This window comes from Chiloscyllium punctatum, chromosome 23 (genome assembly GCF_047496795.1).
Source record: "Chiloscyllium punctatum isolate Juve2018m chromosome 23, sChiPun1.3, whole genome shotgun sequence".
Taxonomy (NCBI): Eukaryota; Metazoa; Chordata; class Chondrichthyes; order Orectolobiformes; family Hemiscylliidae; genus Chiloscyllium; species Chiloscyllium punctatum.
Window position 1 is genome coordinate 69,869,417 of NC_092761.1, and position 22,826 is coordinate 69,892,242.

General features: G+C 38.2%; 1 protein-coding gene across 1 annotated transcript in view; it reads left to right on the plus strand.

The window, feature by feature from the left end:
* The window catches only part of LOC140493956 (uncharacterized), a 145,597-nt gene that overhangs the window by 15,841 nt on the left and 106,930 nt on the right, over nucleotides 1–22,826 (plus strand). The window contains exons 9-15 of the mRNA XM_072592908.1: nucleotides 1,427–1,549; nucleotides 2,331–2,528; nucleotides 13,741–13,947; nucleotides 15,015–15,194; nucleotides 16,116–16,265; nucleotides 17,707–17,829; nucleotides 18,781–18,915. Coding sequence (XP_072449009.1) covers nucleotides 1,427–1,549; nucleotides 2,331–2,528; nucleotides 13,741–13,947; nucleotides 15,015–15,194; nucleotides 16,116–16,265; nucleotides 17,707–17,829; nucleotides 18,781–18,915 — 1,116 coding nt within the window. The remainder of the gene's footprint in view (nucleotides 1–1,426; nucleotides 1,550–2,330; nucleotides 2,529–13,740; nucleotides 13,948–15,014; nucleotides 15,195–16,115; nucleotides 16,266–17,706; nucleotides 17,830–18,780; nucleotides 18,916–22,826) is intronic.

Here is a 22,826-nt window from a genome sequence, read left to right on the forward strand (position 1 = left end):
CACTGTACTGCAGTCTCTATGCAGGCCACCCTGCTCATGGGAAAATTCCAGTGAGCACAGAAGAAAGCTCTTGATTTGCCTCTTTATTACCTAAGTTAGAATTATCTGCTGTTCTGCGTTTCACCTGACCTTCCTGAAAATCCCACATCTACATGCTTATCTTCTGCCTGTGCAAGAATTCTGAACAGAATTATAAAAGCCTAATCCCAAAAGAGAAAATGCTGGAAAATCCCAACAGGTCTGGCAGCATCTGTAAGGAGAGAAAAGTCCTGATGTTTCGAGTCTAACTGACTCTTTGTCAAAGCCTTATGTTAGCTACTTATTATTAACAAGCAACAGATTCTGTTTATCACTGTAGTCCTAATGTTTACTAATTGACTTCAAATAGTAGTATGAAGCAGTATGAATCACAACAGGAAAGCAGATGTAAGGAGTGTCGGATCAATCTTGAGCCTGTTGAATGGTACAGTAGACTCAAGAGGCAAAATAGCAACTCCTGTTCCTTATGGTCTTATGGAATCATCAGCTGTTTCACACCCTGTCCATTTGGATTCAGTTCCAATTCTCATTTGGTGCCAATGCTGAAGATCAATTTCAGCATCTATTTCTTGAAGATTAACTGTTAACATTTCCAAACATGTTTATTTTCTTCTCCTTTTCGACAGAGAGAGAGTAGAGCCATGCCCTCAAGATTCACACTGTCCAAAAGGTTCTGGTACCTTCCCACAACCTTGTCCTGTTGGGACATTTGGAGCATCCAGAGGACTAAGGAAGAAGTCTGACTGCATTCCATGCCTTGGTGAGAGTATTACAAATGGTCCTTGATGGTAATGATTTTGCTTCCATTTTTAAATATTTTGGAGACCAAATCATAATTAATTATAATCTTTCTCACTTGTGTTTAGTACTACTTATAGATCTTCACAAACTCAAAAGTTGTATGATGCATTCGTTCACTATGTTGCTTTAATTCTTTGTTCCATGTCAAAATTGTCTGGTTAGATTGGTGAATCTTCAGACTAGTTACTAAAACATGATGTATGTGTACTGAAAGTTTTTAGTTATGCAAGCAAAATTTTAATTTTCCATAATGTTTCTTCATAAGAATTAAAAATAAAGTCCTTATAAGATTGTTGTTAAGCATTTAATGAAATTTTAAAATATACCATTATGAAAAACTTGTTGATTGGTGGAGCAACACTGGGGTGGGGGGAGAGTTTGGTCTTACTAGCTTCCAATAAAAGAGCAACATGAGTAGAAACCTGAAAATAGTTCATTGTCAACTTTCTCTAATATGAATAGCATATAAATATGTAAACTTGCAAGAAAAATAATCTGTAAGATAGAAAATTAAAATTGTTTTGTGCCATTTATAATGTAGTTTGTTAGGAAACAACAATAAAATCTCTCTCCCGTTCATTCTTAGGTGGTTTCTACTGTAGTCGTCCAGGCCTTTCCGAGGTTGAAGGTCCTTGTGATCCTGGTTTTTATTGTGAATCTGGAGTGAACTCACCACGGCCCTCACAGTATTTGGATCATACAGGGAACGGTAGTGAATGTAGTGTAGGTGCCTACTGCCCCAGGAACTCTACAGTGCCCATACCATGTCCTCCTGGAACATACAATTCAGAAATAGGTACAATCCAGTCTTGCATAAAAAATGAAAATAGGATGCCGTCTTTAAGTTGTATTAATCTTGAAATATGGAAATATGAATCACATCACATTAATATCTGTTTAAATAATTTGGCTGCCTGACCATTGTGAATAATTAAAGTAATTTGAAATATGCGTACTTCTTTTCATAATTTTTAATAATTGAAATCTGTCACTTTCTTTTGTGCCTGGGAACAACCCATGTCACAGCATATTGCACTTTCGAATAAATCTTTACTCCCAGGTTGAACATATAATAGAATGTTAGATGATTGAATTCCTTTTCAAGTGTGAAATCAGTGCATCACACCTAGTTATGGGACTTTTAATAGCAGAATGTATATCAATGGCATCTGCTTATGAGTTGTAATAAACTATTTTAATGTGGCTTCAGCAAAGAGAGTATATTTGAAACATTCTCTGAAATATTTATTTGTATTACCATGAAAATAAACATTGCACTGAAGAAAACTTAAGAAACATACAAGGATTAACCTATATAATGAAACTTGTTAAAAAGTCTCCCTGAAATGTGGTTAAGCAACAAAATATATTTTATTGATCTGTGGGCAAAGGGAACTAAATAAATAAGCACAGACATTTATTTCTCTGTGTGTCTGAAGCACTCTCTGTATGTTTCTATCTAACTGCACATGCCTTTGAACAATTTTCAGGTCAGAGTGACTGCAAAATATGCTTAGCTGGATATTTCTGTTTGGGTGGAACTTCGAACCCCTTCCCACTGAAATGCCCAACAGGTCACTTCTGTCCAGAACGCACCCAGTTTGGAGAAGAATACCATTGTCCCCCTGGGACCTATAATAGTTTACCTGGTCAGCAAAGCCCTGCTGACTGCTTAATTTGCCCTCCAGGTAAGTGGGAATGCTAAATTAGGAAGTACGCTTTCAGAAATGACTCTTGGGCACTCAGATTAAAACGTGCACAGTTCTTTTTAAAACTATATATCGTTCAAAACTACCCACTTAGCATTGTGTTTTATAACAAAAGTTTTTATTTATTATTCATGTAAGTTGCAAGCAGATATTCTACTAATATATATTAAGCCAGTAAAAAGGGTATAGCCAGCAGTGCTAAACAATTATCAATGAAGACATTAACATCACAATTATAAGCCATTATGAAAACAGTTACAATATTTTCTAATTTTAGTTTGTGAATGCCGCGGTGTTTTATTATATTTGCTCTTACAAAGAAGATTCTCAAATTCTTGTAAATTAACAAAGTGCACATTATATAAACACTTTCATATTATGTCAAGAATATTGTACCTTTTATGCATTTCTTATAATTTCAGCTTGCTTTCAGTTGCAAGCCATTTATTTTATATATTTTGACTTCTAATATAATCACAATTTTAATCCATAATGTGAGACCAGACACTAAGAGTATGATAATTATCCTGAGCCAGGGTGTACTGGCAATTTCTACTACCGCCCAATGTGTCAAGCTTACCCCTAGAAGGGTGTGGCCAATTTGGCCAATAAAAAGCGCCGACACTTCACGTGCTGCATAGGTCTTCCAGTTGGTGGACAGGACTTCCTGAAGTGACTAGATCCCATATTTGGATTGGTGAGAGTCTGGAAGGACATCTTTCAAAGTAGCAAATTATGGGTTACTCACCTGTGACAGCCACAAATATAGCTGCAGACTATTCCTGTTGAGAGACTCCCTTCCGCAATAGTAGCAGTTCACCTATTATGGTTTGAAACCTTTACTAGTCTTCAGTGGGTGCCCTTTCAACTCCCCACCAACAGTGGGTCCACCTCTCTCTCAATGCAGCTGGCAGCTGCCCAAGGTTTTGGATGCTCCTGGATGTGCAGACTGTCTGAGGTTTGATTGGATGTTGCTGTCTCTTAACCAGCTCTGCCTTTGAAAATCTGCTACAGGATCCCACCACAGCAATCTCTGTGTCTCTGTCCCAGAATTCAGTCTAGCATTGGGATTAGAATTCTCAAACTTGAACCTAGTCTTCTGGTGACAGGGCTCCTCTCCTCCAAGTCCTGTTGCAGAGTGTCGCACATCTGGTCCATGTTGAGAAACAAGATGCAGGAAAATCTCTTTCCATTATAAGTAACTGAGAATTTTTTTTGAGGAGGAAGAAATAAGGAATAATTTACATCTTGGGAAAATGGTAAAATTACAAAAATGTAAAGTAGGGGATAAGGAATATGTTTTGCATCAAATAAATGCAGAGAAGAAGAGGAAAGTTGATATAAAGTATTTGCATTTCTGCTTTCTGAAGTGATAGTTTAATCATATTGCAGATATAAGTACAAACTCTGGCTATCTCATTATCAGCAATGAATGTATTCTTCTTTAATCAGTTTTTAACATTCTTCTGAAAAAGAGTCATATGGGCCTGGGAAGGTTAAACTCTGTTTCTTTCTCCACAGGTATTGACAGACCTGCTGATTTTCTCCTGCTTTGTGTGGTTCTTACATATCAGATATATATCAGCTATGTGAGAGCTTGAGTAAAACGTCCACTAAAGTTTTTAGTGAGTCAAAAATAGAATCAAATGTTATTGAAGTTTGTTCTAACATTTTCCTCAAAACATTGGAATATTTTTAGGTCAGTTTTGTGAAGGGACTGGTCTAAGCACAACAAGTGGGAACTGCTCTAAAGGCTGGTATTGTACAGGAGGGTCAGTAACAAGCAAGCCCCTTCCCCAAGGTAGGTGGCTCCCAGAGATATCAAGTTTTCATCGTATACTTTTTTTTGTTTAAAGAATGTGTTCTCACATCTACAATTTGTTACAAAATGAAATTTCCACCGATAGCAAGAAATAGGGGTGGACTTGAAATCAAATCAATAATTTTCTAAGTTTTGCGCTAAGATTCCATATGTGTACACACCTATCTTCAATTCCCTTTGTGAATTTACCCTGAATAACCTCACTATTTAATTATGTACTTTCTACTACAGATCAAATGTTAAATTAACCTTCTTAATCATTCTGTACCAAACTTCTGCCTCCTCCCAATTATGAATTAAAATGATGGAAAGGAATCAGTAATGGTGCACTGAGTGACATCAACTCACTGGCCTCGAATTCTACCAGTCCACACCTCCAATACAACTTGAATCTATGAATGATTTGGAGATGCTGGTGTTGGACTGGGGTGTACAAAGTTAAAAATCACACAACACCAGGTTATACTCCAACAGGTTTAATTAGAAGCACACTAGCTTTCGGAACGATGCTCCTTCTGTCACCTGATGAAGGAGCGTCGCTCCGAAAGCTAGTGTGCTTCCAATTAAACCTGTTGGACTATAACCTGGTGTTGTGTGATTTTTAATTGAATCTATGAATGGTCATGAGAATGATAACTGAATGCTAGGTGGACCAAATTCAGCTGAGTATGCTGTCAAAACAACCTTCAAAAAACAAAATAATGATTGAATGAAATAGAAAAGCCCTCAGTAGCTGGAATCAGAAAGACATATAGAGAAATGGTTATGGCTGTGTCTATCAAATGCCAGTCACAACAGCCCAAAACAGGTGTCACAAGCAAGAGTTCCTCAGAAAACAATGTTAGCTTGACTATCTTCAACTGGCAGATCAATACCTTTATCTGAGTTACAAGGTCAGGAGTGGAACTGTTCATAAATCTTTGCTAATGCTTCCATAATGCTAAGCTTCCTTCACATCCTCTCCAATAATGAAGGACAAGCTAGGCTACAGCACCACTTTAATGACATCCAAGTGTTTTGCTAATTGGCAAGTTCAATTTGTACATACAACAAATGAATATCTCAAACATGTGATGGATCAGATCAAAGGCACAGTAACATTACAAGCAAGAGAATTTTGTTTATCTACAACTGATTTTCAGTGGGCCCAATCTCATTAAATTCCCCCACCATCTTGGGATTCTGCCATTGATGAAAAACAAAACTTGAGTAATCAAATCAACATCATTGTTGCAGGAGCAGCCATTACTTGAGAAAGTCAACACCATCGATTTTTTTTAAAAAAGTGCTCAACTGGAGCAACTATCATTTGGTCCAGTGTATCCTGCACATTCTGTCTGTGCCACATGAGGCTGCAGAATGTAATGTCCATAGGGTGCACTGCAGTATTTCATTGAAGCTTTTCAATAACATCTCCCTTCCCCACTAGTTCCACTGCCATGAAAGATAGAGGAAAATATTTGCATTTTTAAACTACTTTTCTGTTATGAGGGTGTCCCAAAGCACAATACAGCCAATCAAGCACTCTTTGACAAGATTGTTTTAATGTTGAAACCATGGCAAACGCATCAAAGTCAGAGGTTGTGGATTCAAACCTCATTTGTGCCCAGCAAGGACCGAAAAACGACAATGGAATAAAGGATCCAATCATGTGTTTTTGTTGTTGATTGAAGGATGATTGTTGACTATGGACAACTTACTCCTCTACCTTTGAATCATGCTATTTATTTTTTAAAAATCTAGATCTGCAATTTAACAGTTCATTAAAAAGACAGCAGTTCCAACAATGCTGCACTTCCTCAGTACCAAAGCGCTAGTGTAAATTAAATATTTAAAGTTCTAAAATGGGTTTTTCAATCCACAATCTCTGACCCTGATGTGTTTGCAACTACCATTAAACCAAGGCTGTTACCTGCACAACAGTAGCTCCACGTTACACACTATTCTCACTTGCATAGAAATCTATAGCCCTTCATTGCTGTTGTATAAATATTCTGGCATTTTCTACATAAAAGTATTGTGGGACACTTGGCTCCAAGCACTCCATCACTTCAAGGAAAATACTAAACTCCATTTTTTCAAGGCAATAACAAAGGGAAAATAATTGTGACCTTGCCAGTATCACTCGCATTTCATTGAAAATAAACTTAAATTCTTATTTCTATAACATTTTTCAAAAGCTGTTGATGAAAGTTGATATTTTGCTCGAAAATCATTTCTTGTTTCAGGTGAATTCTCAAATATTTCAGAATGGGCTTCCCAAAAAATTGTTTCCCCAGGAAATCGTTGTCCTCCTGGGTTTTTCTGCCCAGAAGGATCATCTCTTCCTCTGATTTGTACAGCAGGGTTTTATTGTGATCAATATGAGCTTGCTGAACCAACAGGTATGATTTTCCCATGACTTGTTTAGAGGTGAAACAACAGTGCAGATCACTTCATTCCAAATTATCCACATGTTTAGCAATGGAAATGCATTTTTTTGACAGTTAATGCTGGGTACCAGTTGGGCATTTGATTTTCCTTTACATTCACAACCACATCTTTTCTTGTAAATCATTTATTCATTTGTGCACAGGAGGAGATGAGTTTTTGCACTTTTCCAAATTGAGATTACAGTTCTTGAATCTTAGATTAGAGTGTTAAAACCAAATTAATTATGAATGATGAAAATTGACATAGCGGGTTCTCTAGATCGCCATAGACATATCTCATTGGATGCTTAACAGCTTTGACCACCATGGAAATGGATGCCTATAATTGTTAGTCATTTAATCTGATAACACAGCAACAAAGTCATTACATTTTAGTTAAACTTTACATGTACGTCTTTAAATCAAGCACTGAGGACGTGTCTCACATGGAAAAACATCTGCACTGTATTTTGGCCAAATTGAAATATAATGAATTTTCCAACAACCTTTCTAAATCGGATTGTAATTGGGTCCAATCCCTGTTAGTCACTTCCACTCTTCATTATTTTTCCAGGTGCTTTTCCTGCAGATCTTGTTATAGCCTCCTCTTTGGCCTCAGTTTTGACTGGTTCTAAGATGCAACTTGTATAATCACTCCCTTTCTCAGTCAAATTGATTCACATAAGATTATCTGAGTAATAAGGATAACTCATAACTATCTCTGACATCCTAGTGATGAACACTCTTGTGTCTACATCAAAAGCTTGATGTAAGGAACTGAACAACTTCACCATATCCAACATTGGATGCCTGTATAAGTAGCCAGCCTACACTCAGTGGACAAAATAACTACCTTCTGTGTCTCTGACATCAACTTTCATTGCTTGTACTGGGCTATATCCTCCCTGCCCTCTTGACTCGTCGTTCTCTCTCTCCTTGCCACTTGTTGCACACGACCCCAGTTCCCCCTTACAATGCAATGGGTCACTCATCTTCCATTTCAATTACCTCTTGTGGTTCGTGCTCTTCATTGAACTCCATATATCCCTTTTTGTTCTGACTCCAACCCAAGCTCAGTATTAGATCATTTCTCCAAGCTTAATGTTTTCAACCTGACTGTATCCTCTGCCAGATTTCCAAACTCTCTTTAAACGTTTATTGTCACAGCCTCTCCTGACATATTGCAAGCAAGCTCTGCATTCTCTTTGTACAACTGTATCTTCAGATATTCTGACTTTCCAAAATCTTAGTAGTTGTTATAGCTTCTTAAATGCAACTACCTTCATGTGAATCATATTATAGAAGTTAAAGTTGGTACTTTAAGAGCGAGAATTTAAAATTATGCCTTTTTAGGTTTGATTTTTTTTGTTGAAAAGTGTCATTCTTTTGGGTACTTTTGAAAAGATTCCTTGTGCAATATCTTCCTGAAACTCTATTGTCAATCCTATCATTTTGAATATAAAGTTGATTCCAAACAGAAAACTGTAATATTTATTGCCTGTTGCAATATTCCTTCATGAGACCATTTTTGGTTGAAATTCTATTGCTTTTGGAATGATCCAGATTAATACAAAACTGCATCAAATGGTAAAATTGGACAGTGTACCATGTTTGTTGACAAAGAAGGGACTTGGGGAACTACAAATGATGAAATTCCAACATTCTTACAGCAACATAAAGTTAGATCATGTATATGTTAAATGATGGTTTCATTTAACAACATGATCGATATGTTTGGGCCTCTACAGTTTAAGGGGACAATAATGTGTGCAAATCTCTTCTGATGCAAAAGATATGAGCATTATTTGCAATATTCTTCATTACATCTTAGGTCCCTGTGATGCAGGGTACTATTGTCCTATTGGTAGTACTGAGCGTACCCCAGACACTTTCAGGTGCATTGTTGGCCATTACTGTCCTGAGGGCTCCCTATCCCCCAAGCCATGTCCTGAAGGAACATACTCCAATACCCCAATGAACAAGGTGCCAGAGGACTGCCTGCCTTGTACACCAGGTATAAAAACTATGCTTTTCTTTTGATGTGTTTCATATGCATTCAAAATCGCTCTTGTTTATTTAAATAAAATTTACAAACTTCCAAAAATCTGCCTGTTCTAAACAGTTTTACTAATCGTGTAATGATGGTTGCCAAAGGTAACATTACTGTCTAAACAGAATAAATGTATAAAGCTATTGAGAAAAGTGGGAGATCATAAGACTGAATGGCCTCCTTATGTGCTGGAACTGTTTTATTATTCTATGATCCCACAAGTCGCATGTGTTTGACACGTTTGCCTTCATTGGTCAGTGCATGGAAGTTTTGGAGTTGGGTCATCCTATTGTGGCTGTACGGGATATTGTTGAAGTTACTTCTAGAATATTTCATTCAATTCTGGTTTCCTTGCTAAAGGAAACCTGTTGTTAAAAGAGAAAGTTCAGAAAAGATTAATAAGGATGTTTGCCAGAATTGAAGAGTCTGAGCTATAGGGAGAGGCTAAATAAAAAAGCAAGCACAGAATAACTAGGTACATGGGTAGGCCATCTGGTCCTTTGAGCCTACTCTTCCATTCAATATGATCATGGCTGACCTTTTCATGGCCTCTGCTCGCCCCCTCACTTAACTTCTTTACTTAATGTTCAAAATATTATCTATGTTAGCTTTAACAGCATTTACTGAGGAAGGATCAACTACTTCACTGGGCAGAGAATTCCATAGATTCACAGCCTTCTGTGTGAAGAAGTTCCTTCTCAATTCAATCCTAAATCTGCTCCCCCTAATTTTGAGGCATGCCCTCTTGTCCTAGTTTCAACCACCAGTGGAAGCATCCTCTCTACTTCCATCCTTTCTGTTCCCTTCTTCTAAATTCCGATGTATATAATCCCAGTCTACTGAGTCTTCATAAATAATCTCCCTCAACGCTGAAATCAACCTAGTGAACCTCCTCTGCACCCCCTCTAGTGTCAGTACATCCTTTCTCAAGTAAGGAGATCAAAATTGCACATAGTACTTCAGGTGTAGCCTCACCAACACCCTATATAGCTGCAACATAACCTCCCTGCTTTTAAACTCAATCCCTTTAGCAATGAAGGACAAAATTCCACTTGACTTGTTAATTACCTGTTACACATGCAGACCAATCTTCTGTGATTCATGCACAAGGACACCCAGGCCCGTCTGCACAGCAGCATGCTGTAATTTTTTTACCATTCAAGTAATAGTCCTTTTTACTGTTATTACTACCAAAATGGATGACTTCACATTTATTAACATTGTACTCCGTCTGCCAGAGCTTTGCCCTCTCACTTATATTATTTATGTCTCTTTGCAAAGTTTCACAGTTCTCTGCATACTTTGTTCAACCACTCATCTTAGTATCATTCACAAATTTTAACATAATCCACATGGTCCCCAACTCCAAATCATCAATGTAAATTGTGAATAATTGCGATACCTGATGCATACCACTAGTCACGATTGCCAACCAGAAAAACACTTATTATCCCCACTCTTTGCTTCCTGATAGTTAACCAATCCTGTATGTTGATACATTGCCTGTAACGCCTTGCATCTTTATCTTATTGCAGTAGCCTTTTGTGCAGCACCTTTTTGAATACCTTTTGGAAATCTAGATGCACCATATCTACTGGGTTCCCATTGTCCACCATGCTTATAATGTCTTCTTAGAATTCCAGTAGATTAACTAAGCATGACCTGCCTTGCATGAACCCATGTTGCATCAATTTCTTTCTAGGTGTCTTGCTATTTCTTCCTTGATAATAGACTCAAGCATTTTCCCCACAACAGAAGTTAAGCTAACTGGTCTATAATTCCCCATTTTTTTTGTCTACCACCTTTTTTAAACAGTGACATCACATTTGCTATTTTCCAATCTGCTGGAATGGCCTCAGAGTCCAGTGAATTTTGGAAAATTACCACAAGTATATTTGCTATTTCTCCAGCCATCTCTTTTAGTATGCAGGGATGCATTCCATTAGGGCATTAGCTACCTTTAGCTCCATTAGCTTGCCCAACACTATATCTTTCATGATAACAATTGTTTCCAGTTCCTCACCTACCCTCGACTCCTTGTCAATTACTGGCATAATATTTGTGTCCTCCACTGTGAAGACCAGCACAAAATATCTGTCCAATGCCTCGACCATTTCCTCATATCCCATTACTAAATTCCCCTTGTCATCCTTGAAAGGACCAATCTTTGCTTTAGCCACTTTTCCATCTTATATATTTATGGAAGCTTTTTCTATCCATCTTTATATTCTTAGTTAGTTTATTCTGATAATCTACCTTACTTTTCTTTATAGTTTTTTTTGTGGCTTTCTGTTAATGGTTAGAGCTTTCCTAATCATTTTGTCTCCTGCTGATATTGGCCACTTTGTATGCCTTCTCTTTTAATTTGATAGCCTTTCTTATTTCCTTAGATACCTATAGCAACTTACCCCTTTTCCACTTACCCCATTTTCACTGAATATTCTATTGCTGAGCGCTTTGAAAAATTGCTTTGAAAGTCCTCCATTGCTCGTCAACTGTCCCACCATAAACTCTTTGCTTCTAGTCTACGTTAACCAACTCCTCCCTCATCCTGTTATAGTCTCCTTTGTTTAAGTACAGGACTGGAATTTTTCCCTGGAGCATCGAAGGCTGACGGTAACATTATAGTGGTTTGTAAAATCATGAAGAGCATAGAGTGAAAAGCGAAGTCATTTTCTCAGCATAAGGGTGTTCAAAACTAGAGGGTATAGGTTTAAGGTGAGAGGAGAAGGATTGAAAAGGGAACTAAGGGCCAACTTTTTCACACAGAGAGAACAAACTCACAGAGGAGGTGATGGAGGCAGGCACAATTATAGCATCTGGATGGGTATATGTATAGGAATGAACGGTTTAGAGGGATATGAGCCAAATGCTCACATATGGGACTAGATTGATTTAGAATATCTGGTTGGCATGGACAAGTTGGACTGAAAGATCTGTTTCCATGCTATGCAACTCTATGACCTGCACCCACACCTTCCCCACACTGCCATCCAAGGCCCCAGTGGCAGAGATTTTTCTGCACAACCACCCACCTCATCTGCTGTGTTTGTTGCTCTCAATGTGGTTTCCTCTACATCTCTCAGAACATTTCAGGAAACATCTCTGGGACACACGCACCAAACAACCCTACCACCCTGTGCCAACCACTTCAACTCTCCCTCCCACTCCGCCAAGGGCATGCAAGAACTGGGCTACCTCCACCGCCAAATCCAAACCACCTGACAACTGGAGGAAGAACACCTCTTCTTCCGCCATCACCCATACGGCAACATCGATTTGACTAGTTTCCGAATTTCCTCTCCCCTACCTCATCCCAGATCCAACCCTCCAACTCTACACTGCCCTCTTGACCTGTCCTATCTGTCCATCTTCTTTCCCACCTATCTGCTTCACCCTACCCACTGACCTGTCACTCTTACTACTCCCACCTGCATCCATCCCCACCTTCCTATTTACCTCTCATCCATCTCCCCCCTCCACCTTCCTGATGAAGAGCTTATGCCCGAAATGTCGACTCTCTTGCTCCTTGGATGCTGTCTAACCTGCTGCTTTTCCAGCGCCACACTATTCAACTCTATGACTCTACCTGGTAAACTATTTTGTTTCATTAAAATGAGATGGATACTGATGGTTGTTTTTTTTAGGATTCTTCTGTGAAGGCATTGGGCTGTTTCATCCGACTGGCCTCTGTGTATCTGGTTATTACTGCCCAGGTGGCCAGAGTGCTCCCACCCCAGCAAACCTTTCATGTCCTCCTGGGTCCAGGTGTCCAGCAGGAAGTTCCAGTCCTGACCCTTGTCCAGGAGGTAAATGACTTCTATTAAAAGAAAACTATCCAGAAATTTAGTGAATTTATATGCATTTTTTTTTTGTTTTCTGCACTCACCCTGCTCACTTGAGTTACCTTGGCTATTGCTTCTATTTCCTTCTCCATCTTACTTTGTCTATTAGGTAGATTGAGCTTATGACTTCAATCATAACTTGATGGTAGACAAATCAGCTCTTTTACCTCTCTCAGAATTAGATAACCTAAATATCTCCTCTGGAGATCACCAAATTCATCCATAAAACTCATAAGTTGAAGTCATGAATTCAACTGATCTTTCTGTTTCATCAACTAAATTAGAAGGATGATCTTTCTCATCCTGTGCCCAATTGTATTGGACCATTGAGGCACAGTGAATGTAACAGTAGAGTGAAGTACACATCGATAAAATCCATTAACTCAAAATGAAAGGAAAGTCAAAGGTATTCTATCAAAGCTGCTCCTTCTGCCTTGTGAATTTTGCTGCATTTGGGTGATTCTGTACACCTGAGTAGGGGTAGATGGCTCTTTACTGCTCTTTCCTGATCTCCTTTAATAGTTTGATCCTTAAATCTATTTTCAAAAACTTAATTGGCTTGACTTCAAAGAGCATGCTGTTTCATGAAAAGAATGCATCTGATTCACACCGGATTTTAGGTTTCTCATTATATTTTTAAATTAATCTCTTTGTACCCAATTCTCTGACAAGTAAAGATGATTTTCTCTGTTTACACTTTTTATGTAGTGCATGTGATGCAGGTACTTTTACTTTGCTGTTCAGTAAGAAATTGCAGAATGTTGGTCCAGAGGCAATGAGTGTACTTCAGTATATCCGAGTCAGGATATTGTGTATTTTGAAGGGAATCTTAAGGTGTTGGTTTTCTCTAAATTGCCCTCTTGTCTTCCTATGTAGCAGTAATGGTTTTTGGAAATGCTGCCCATGATAATTTGGTTAACTTAACACCCAGTGTAGCTATAAGAAACCAACCAGAACTAGATAGCTAACCTATATCACACATCAGCAATTATTTTAGGTTCTTTATCAAAGTATTTTCTTTTCCATGGCTAATAATACTCACAACAATCTTTGTGATTAATAGGTTTCTATCAAGCACTGCAAGGCCAGTTTGAGTGTAATCCTTGTCCTGCTGGAAGCTACTGTTATACATCTGAATTGGACAAGTGGGGAGTCAAAGCCCCTCAGCGATGTCCACCTGGGCATTTCTGTCCACCAAGAACAGAATTTGGTACCCAGTACAAATGTCCTCCTGGAACTTTCAGCAACAAAGAAGGACAAATCTCAGCAGGTAAATACTTCTCCTCAAGAACAGTTCATTACAAAGAAATAATGGTATTGTGGCAGAAGAGGGTGGTCAATCTAGCACTATATCTGTTCTGAAGGGCAACAAATAAATCTAGTGCTTGTTTTTTAAAAAATGCTGTATTTCATCAGAGTAATCTTTGTCAATATCCTGCTCCTGTTCTTCTGACAGTGTTGGCATCTCAATTAGTGCCCAGTTATGTTAAGTTGCCAATTGTGTCAGGTTAAGCTGGACTCCTCAACAGGAGCTGGGTTGAGTCCATTGAGGTGACTCCTAAAGGTGAATGACATTTGGATCATAAGATCACAAGAAAAAGGAATAAGTAGGCAGCCATTTGGCCACTTGAGCCTGCTCCACCATTCACTAGTATCATGACTCATCCAGCATTCCTGACAACCACTTTCCTGCCTGTTCCCTGTAAACCTGGATTCCCCTACTATCAAGAATATATTTATCTCAGCCTTCAAAATGCACAAGAACTCTGCCCCCACAGCACTCTGTGGCAAGGAATTCCAAAGACTCGCACCCTCTAAGTGAAGAAATTCCTCCTCATTTCAGTCATAATGAATCAGGGATAGTGGAGGGAATTTGTGCCTGGAGTCAGAGGAGGTAGGGGAGATCTTTAATGAACACTTTGTTTCAGTATTCACTAGTGACAGGGACCTTGTCATTTGTGAGGACAGCGTGAATCTTCTCTGAACTCCTTCCAGTGAAATCATAGTTATACGTGCAGGCTGCTGTTTCTTTCCATGGAGGTTTAATGCTTTCAACTTCTGTGTGCTACCTGCAAACAGTGTTTCCAATCAAAAGTGCTGTACCTAACAATTGGCTCTGATCTGTATATCTATTTTTGTCCTGCAGCCAATTTGAACATTCACCTATTCATGATTCAGTGTATTTAAGCACTAAATACTTAAAATAATGGAACAAATGCATGCTATTAACTGTTTCTATCACTGCCATCTTCAATTGCTCCCTCTTCTGTGTCCTCTTGTGTACAATCTAGATTTTTTTTAAAAAAAGCTTATTCGAAGAATTTTTTCTGTTTCTAGCCGAGTGTGACCTTTGCCCCCCGGGGCAGTTCTGTGGTCAAGAAGGTCTGATTGAACCTTCTGGTTCCTGTCTGACTGGTTTTTATTGCTTCAGGGGAGCAATGTACCCCAATCCAACTGACGGCATCACTGGTGATATTTGTCCAATGGGCAAGTTCTGTGAAGCAGGCTCTATTGCAGGTAAGAAACCTTCATATTTTAAAGCAAAATCTGTGCAAATATATACCCAATATATGAAAACATTGGCTTATTTCTATTAGCGTTGTGTACATAGTTTGGAATTATTTATGGGCCAGATAATTACATAGGTATGCTTGGACTGAAGTAGGATATTGTAAATGAGCACTTCCCCTAAATAAATGCCTTGCAATTGTGAAACTCCTATAATGAAAAATGAATGCAGTTTTTGAAAATTGTGCTAATGGACTCTTTAAGTGGTAAAAGGGAGCGCAAGGACTTGGAACAGTATTTTGTTGTAATATGCATTACTTATCACAGCTTGCTCCCCATAAGGGTCTCGTCAACGTGACTTCAAATGGTTGCACAAAAGAATACCTCTGAAAATAAATATCTTACAAATATTTAAGAGGAGTAATAAAAGGTATTTTTTCCATTCAAGACACCAGAGTTGCTTTTTCCTTTGTCACTATGTTTAGTTCTTGTCTGTCAATATTTTCCTTACTGCTCTAATCATTACCGCAGATTATTGCCCAGATATATGGTCAAATATGGAATAATATATATTGAGAGAAAATGACAACACAGGCCCATGTAAGGAAATACCAACCCTCTTACTTATTGATTTCAGTATAAGATAATTATAGGAGAAGGCTTGCCAGACTTTGATCTGACCCAACACATAACCCTCGTCAAGAGAAAGTGATGTTTGGAGAATGGGATACATGGGCAGCACGTTTTGATTATTTCTCCAGTCTTTAAAATAAATTGCCAGGAATTTGAGAGTGCCACAAGTCATTTAGTTGGGTAGTAGTTAATGCAGCCAATCTTTATGATAGAATCGAAGGCTGATAAATGTTTGCTTATCCAGCTCACAAAAATGAACCATTTGATCTGAATATGTTTTTTTTAAACAAAATGCAGGTGTTGACTGTCCAATTGGCCACTACAGCAATAAGACTGGGTTGACTTCTCCAAGTGATTGCACCCCTTGCGATCCTGGCTTCCACTGTAGTAGTCCTGGATTGACAGCCCCACAGGGTCCATGTGCAAGAGGATATTACTGCAGACTAGGTAACAGCAAATTTCTTCACACATTTCCTTTGAACATGGGCTTGTTGAAAAGTGTATGTTTGCAACTTATCCCTTTTGAGTGATTGTTTACGTAATAGATTGGTTGCCAGGCAACTTCTCTCCATGTATATTGATCAGATTTATTGCATTTAATAACTTGCCATACTGAATTTTAGACTATCACTCCCTGCTAGTTCAATACCAGTACTTACCATGTTCAATTTATTTGATTACTGGACTAATTCAAGTTTATACAGTATTCAGCAGTACAAAATGTATCCTACTCTAGAATATTGCAATGAATACAATGAGAAAACAAAACATTGAGGCTGCTTAACTTTAAAAAAAAAGAGGTTGGAGCTAGGATTGTGCTTCAACATTCAGGCTTTGATTTTCTTTTATCATTTTATTGCTTCAAATTTGTTTTGGGTGCTTATTGTACGTATATTGATTATCAGAAACAAGGTGGGCAATATGCACTGTGTGCTATCTGATGTGAAATTATTTATATCTGTATTTGCCTCTCTGTATCTATACACATCTTTATACCCTAGATTTAATGTGTATCTATTTACAATTTTATCCTACATTTCGAACAGGAGAAACCACATTATTAACAATCCCTTTGACAAAATGGTGACATGAAGTATTAGGCAAGAAGTAGGAGGACAATTATCATTACACACAAATAATGTAATACATCAAAATAGTGTTTGGCATTTAATAAAATGCAACTGGTAGATGCTGCTGCAGCCTTTCAAAAAGCTATTTAAAACATGATGGAATGAATTTGTAGTGGTAACACTTGCACCATAGTGAGACCTGCAACCTTCTCCCTGGGCAGCCAAATTTAACATATGTCTCAATGATACAATAAGAAATATAAATTAATAGATTTGTCTTTCTCTAGCTTAGAGTAACAATCTAACTGCAGTGTGTTTTAATGTGATTAGTCATCATTTAATCCAGAGTTCGAGAGACTGTTTGTTGGATGAAGATTCTAGGATGTTCACCAGAGGATTGACATCAACTGAAAGGCTTTTCCCAGTGCTGAAGACCTGAAGCGTTCAATCTGTTTTCTCCCCACAAACCTCCTGAGTTTCTCCTGCAGTTTCTGTTTCTGTTTCAGATTTCAAGCAACCACAGTTCTTTGTTTAATTATAACTGAATGTAGCATCTTGGGTGAAAATGAGTCAGTCACGAGCGGTGATCTCTTCAAACTGAGAATGATTGGGCGTATCAGCAAGTGCATTTTCTAGAACCTAAACTCATACCGTACAAAGCTACGTTTTGTTGATGCATTTCAAGATCCTTTGAAGGGAGAGAGAAAAATTCCGGAACATATTGCATAGTTAATTATCTACTTTTGAATTATTAGGTATAACAAGAACAAAATGTCATTAACTATTTGGGATTACAATGCATTGCTTGATCTTTACAGGTGCTCAGTCACCCAATCCAGATAATGGCATTGAAGGTGCTATTTGCCCTGCTGGTTATTACTGCGTGAGTGGGACTGAGAGGCCAGTGCCTTGTCCAGTTGGGACCTACAATCCTTCAGAAGGTATAAGTAACTTATGAAACTTAAGTCAAAATCATATCATATTCAACATTTTAATACATGAAATCACAAAGAATATCCTCTGTACAATATCAACATGCTTAGCTTCACAACAGATATGCAATTTTTCTTCCATGTTCACTACAGTTCTATTTTAGAAATAATTAAATTATAATAGACTGTCAGCAGCAGCCTTTGATGTCAAATTTCTCATGATTTTAGTCAACTTCCCAATAAAACTGATTCTGAGATCCATATGGCAGTTGTTAATATGTAAACATAAATATTTTCAGAGATCTCCATTTGAGTTCATTTGGTGCCGGATGCCAGTCATAAGAGGAAAGTCAACTGGATTGGAGCACAAGTCTGAAAGGCACCCAATTTTCCACCCTGCTAATTTACTTCGGAAATATGAGTTGCAACCCTTCTGATTTTCCAACTGTGTTGCACCCAGGCAAACATGTATGGCACTGAAAAGGGCTACCTGTGAACACCCCACATCAGAATTCATTACTTTATATTGCCAGACCATTTCATTTCTAAAAGAGTGTGGTGGAGAAACACAGCAGGTCCAGCAGCATCTGTTGAGAGAAAAGTAGAGCTAACATCTCAAATCGTCACCCTTCTTTGAAATGTTAACCCTGTTTTTCTTTCAACAGCTGCTACCAACCTGCTGTGTTTCTCCACCACACTCTTCTAGAAGTAAAATGGTCTGGCAATATAAAGTAATGAATTCTGGTGCGGGGTGTTCACAGGTAATCCTTTTCAGTGCCATACATGTTTGCCTGGGTGCAACACAGTTGGAAAATCAAAAGGGTTGCAACTCATATTTCTGAAGTAAATTAGCAGGGTGGAAAATTGAGCACACCCTGTTTTTGTTTTCAAATGACAACATCTGCAGTTCTTTGCATTTAATTTGTTTCTAACACGGGAATGATCCGGTGCTTTCTGTAGGAAGGGATTCAGTGGCTGGTTGTTTGCCATGTGATCCAGGACATTACTGTGGAAACATTGGTCTCATTCAACCCAGTGGCCTGTGTTTTGAAGGCTATTATTGCATAGGACACACTTCCCAGCCTACTCCACAAGGTATGTTTGTTATAATATGAATTCTTTCAATTGAAATATCCAAAGAATTTTCCAATAATCTATCCGAGGTAAATGTATTACTTGTCACAGCCTTTTGACAGTAAATAAATTATATTTTCAATGTGAGATGAAGACAGTCTAACAGGCCAGAGAAATGATTTTTACACTAATGGATGTTGCAACTCTAGATATTTCAATGCTTGAACCCAAATGCTGAGATTTGATAGGAATGGCTATATTATTTTAAAAAATTAGCAATTTATCCTCAGAATTTCTTTTTCTCTAAAACCTCTTTCATTTAAGTGTTGAGTTTAGGCTCGTACTTCAAGTCAAACAACCATTTCTAAAATTGTCCCATGTTTTTTAACAAAATTTACTTTGGGCTTAACTCTGTCACACAGCAATGTGTAAAACAGAAAGTAACTTAGCATCAGTAAGAGAGAAGAGTCTACAATGGCGAATCAATATTTGAAGAGCAATGTCTTAGATACTACACTAGAGAGCTTTATTTGATAATATATTATGTACATAGATAAATAAAGGTGTGTCACAGCACATAAGGAGTAAAAATACCTTTCTTGGAGATAAGGATCAGTAGCCTCAGGGACAGTGTACGTGCAGACACCCACAGCATGTGATATCAGACTGGTATCTCATTATGTAGGTAGGAGAATTTGTTTAGAGCATAAACTAAAGCATAGTGACAGCCAGGGGCTGAATATCCAGAGCCAAGAGCTGAAGTTAAAAGATCCAGTGGTCACAGCTGCAAAGGGAAGCCTCCAAAGGTAGACCACGGAAGACATAGTGGGAAAAGAAGCAGGAAACTTAGAAGAATCTGATGATGAAGAAAGGTCTCAGAAAAATTCAGTTGCAGAACTACAGAGAGTCAAGTCTTTGAAAGGTGGAAAAATAACCTGAAATACTTTGAAACAAACTGGTAGTACCCTGGAGAAAAAAAACACAGGATTGGAACCTTCAACAGGAAGAGGAGAAAACTAAAAAAAAAACTCAGAGGGTCAGTGAGGCATGATGGTCTGTGGGGACAGCAGCTCCAGTACAGAGTCATGGGAAGTTCCTGTGGTGTGGTAATATCACTAGATTAGTAAGGCAGAATGACTGGCAAATGTTCTGGGGACGTGGATTTGAATCCCACAATGACCAACAATGAAACTTGATAGGGCAGTGAGATTTAATTAAAGATCTCAGCATTGGGGGGAAATCAATAGAAATCTTTCCAACAGATTTATATCACTTCAAAGTGTCTTGCAGTTACAGAACTTTGAATTATTTAGAGACCCCATAGTAGTTAGTGATGGGGATGAGAAGCTTTCCAATTTTCTCTAATCTGAGGAGGATTTAAGCTACATTTCTATACAATGCATTCAGAGATGTTATTACAGACCACTGGAACAGGGGGGCATTGAACCTGGGTCTCTTGGTTCAGGAGTAGGGACACAGCTATTACGCCACAAGAACACTCGAAGGAGAATTTAATACTGAAACAGGCAATCTAATTCACATGCAACCAGTAATCAGGAACCAAGATCTACTACAAGGCAACATTGGAAATTCTTCTAATACAGTTGGATGGATAGGCCCCAAAGTGACATCATCACACTCCCAAAAGCCTGCACTGCACCAAAAGCATAGTAACCAATGTCATTGGTCATGTATTATATTCTAAGAGATTAGGCTGTTGAATCACAAACACAACAAATGTCCACCAAGGGTGGGAAGTGCTAGAAGTATGGCCAGTTGGTGTACTTTAGAAAATATTGCCAGTTGACTATGTCTTCATCGCTTCAGAAACAAAGACAAGATCTTGCAAAAAGAAAATTTCCAGCAAAATGGAAATCATGCACTAAGGGAAATGTTCAAAAAGTTAAGAATACAGAAAAAACGGTGAAGTCCGCATTCCAAAGTGAGGTCAAAATGAGTCAAAACAGATTCTAGACCATGAATTTGAAAATGCAGGGCTTCGAAATGGAATTTAAACTTGACACAAGAGCAACTGGTTCAATACTGGCAGGCAATTTGTCATGGTTGAAGTCTGCGAGAGTCAGAGCAACAGTTGTAAAACTTCCAAGGTTCAAGTTGCACAGATCTTAAGATGCATGGGTAAATAACCACAAAGCTTAGTCAGAGAAGACTAAATATTAGTGTATTATTGTATATGCTGAGGCATCAGAATGCCTCATTGTTGAATAGCAATGCACATCTTTGTCTAAGCCTCTTAATTCGAGTGAGTATATGCAATACTTCAATTAAAATGGGAGACAATTTCAGCAAGAGTTTCCAAAGCTATTCCAAAGTTAGGCAAAATAAAGCAGGAGTATCCTATAATTCCATAACGTTGCTAAACCCATCTATTTATATACTTGCTGGGGTTTTAAAAAATTATCCTTTGATGAGAGAAGTAAAATCTCAGTTAGGCAGCCTGATTGAAGTGAGATCCTATCACGAGTAACAGTACTGACACACGTAAAGGTCTTATCATTTTTCTGTATTTTTAAATGTACTGAAATGGGAAGTGAATGGTTTTAAAACCAAAGATTATTGAAAGGATTGGTGCATTTTTTAAAAACACATTACTCGGCGCACGTTGTAAATGCTGTTTAGACAACTGCTTATTTAAGCAATGAGGGAAGGACTGGCGATGGACTGGAGCCAGAGGTGTATACAAAATGAAATTTAGCCAGCAAGAAGTAGCTGACTGATCTGTACAATGATAATCAGTTATCAATGACAAAGGCCTTCTGTCTGCTAGCAACTGTGTGATTGGCTCTTGGGTGTAATTCATGATTCATTTCAAATATGTTTAGAGGAATAGTTTAGTTCTGGAATAATTATTATGGTAAAGGGGAGGTTGTTAAAATGTGCTTGGGCTTTTGTGATTGCCAGAACACCTGAAAAAAAAATGCAGTTCTGAAGATTGCCCTTTTTTGTTTCATGGATTGAAATAGACATATAATCTATAAATCAGCGGGTGGGTTTACATGTCAAGATTAAAGTGGCACTGGAAAAGCACAGCAGGTCAGGCAGCATCTGAGGAGCAGGAAAATCGACATGGATTTTCCTGCTCCTCGGATGCTGCCTGACCTGCTGTGCTTTTCCAGTACCACTCTAATCATGACTCTGATCTCCAGTTTCTGCAGTCCTCACTTTCGCCCAGGTGGGTTTACTTAGCTGGAGAAATTGTAAATATGTGATAATTAGATTAAAGGTTGTTTTAACAATAGTCCAGACCAGGGTGATTTGGCCTGAAGATGGGCGAAGTAGGAAGGCTCTCTACTCTCAATTTATCTAGTTATTTTCTGGGAGAGATTGTTTGTTGCATTTCAGAACTTGTGTGCTTTGCAGGTCACTTACACACATTAGTCAAAATAAAAATGCTAGACCTCTGCTGTAAGCATAAAGAGCATTTGCCTCTTCGTTAATTGCATGGAACAGGGATAGAGATTAAAATCAGTTTGAATATTGAGGGAACATAAACAAGAAAATTTAAAGCTAGATGATAATCTACAGTAGGCCTCATAGTGTTTAGTTGGAAAATATAGTAATCAGATTAGTTTGGCAATCTTTGAAAATTACCATGAACAAGGGGCTGGGGCCTTCACACTCAGGAGAGTCATTTAAAGTTTCAAGTAACGGCTGGAATGAAGGAGAATTTTTCAGATGACAGTGATAAGTTATCAATTACTTTCATGGAACATTATCACTTTAAGATGGATGTGTATGGGCAGGAATTCTTGAGGAAAGTAGAAAATAAACCTGGATGCTTAGCATGAATAGCTTGCTTAAGGCTGAGGAGTGGCAGAGGGGTTTAATTTAGAGAAATGCGAGGTGCTGCATTTTGGAAAGGCAAATCAGAGCAGGACTGATACACTTAATGGTAAGGTCTTAGGGAGTGT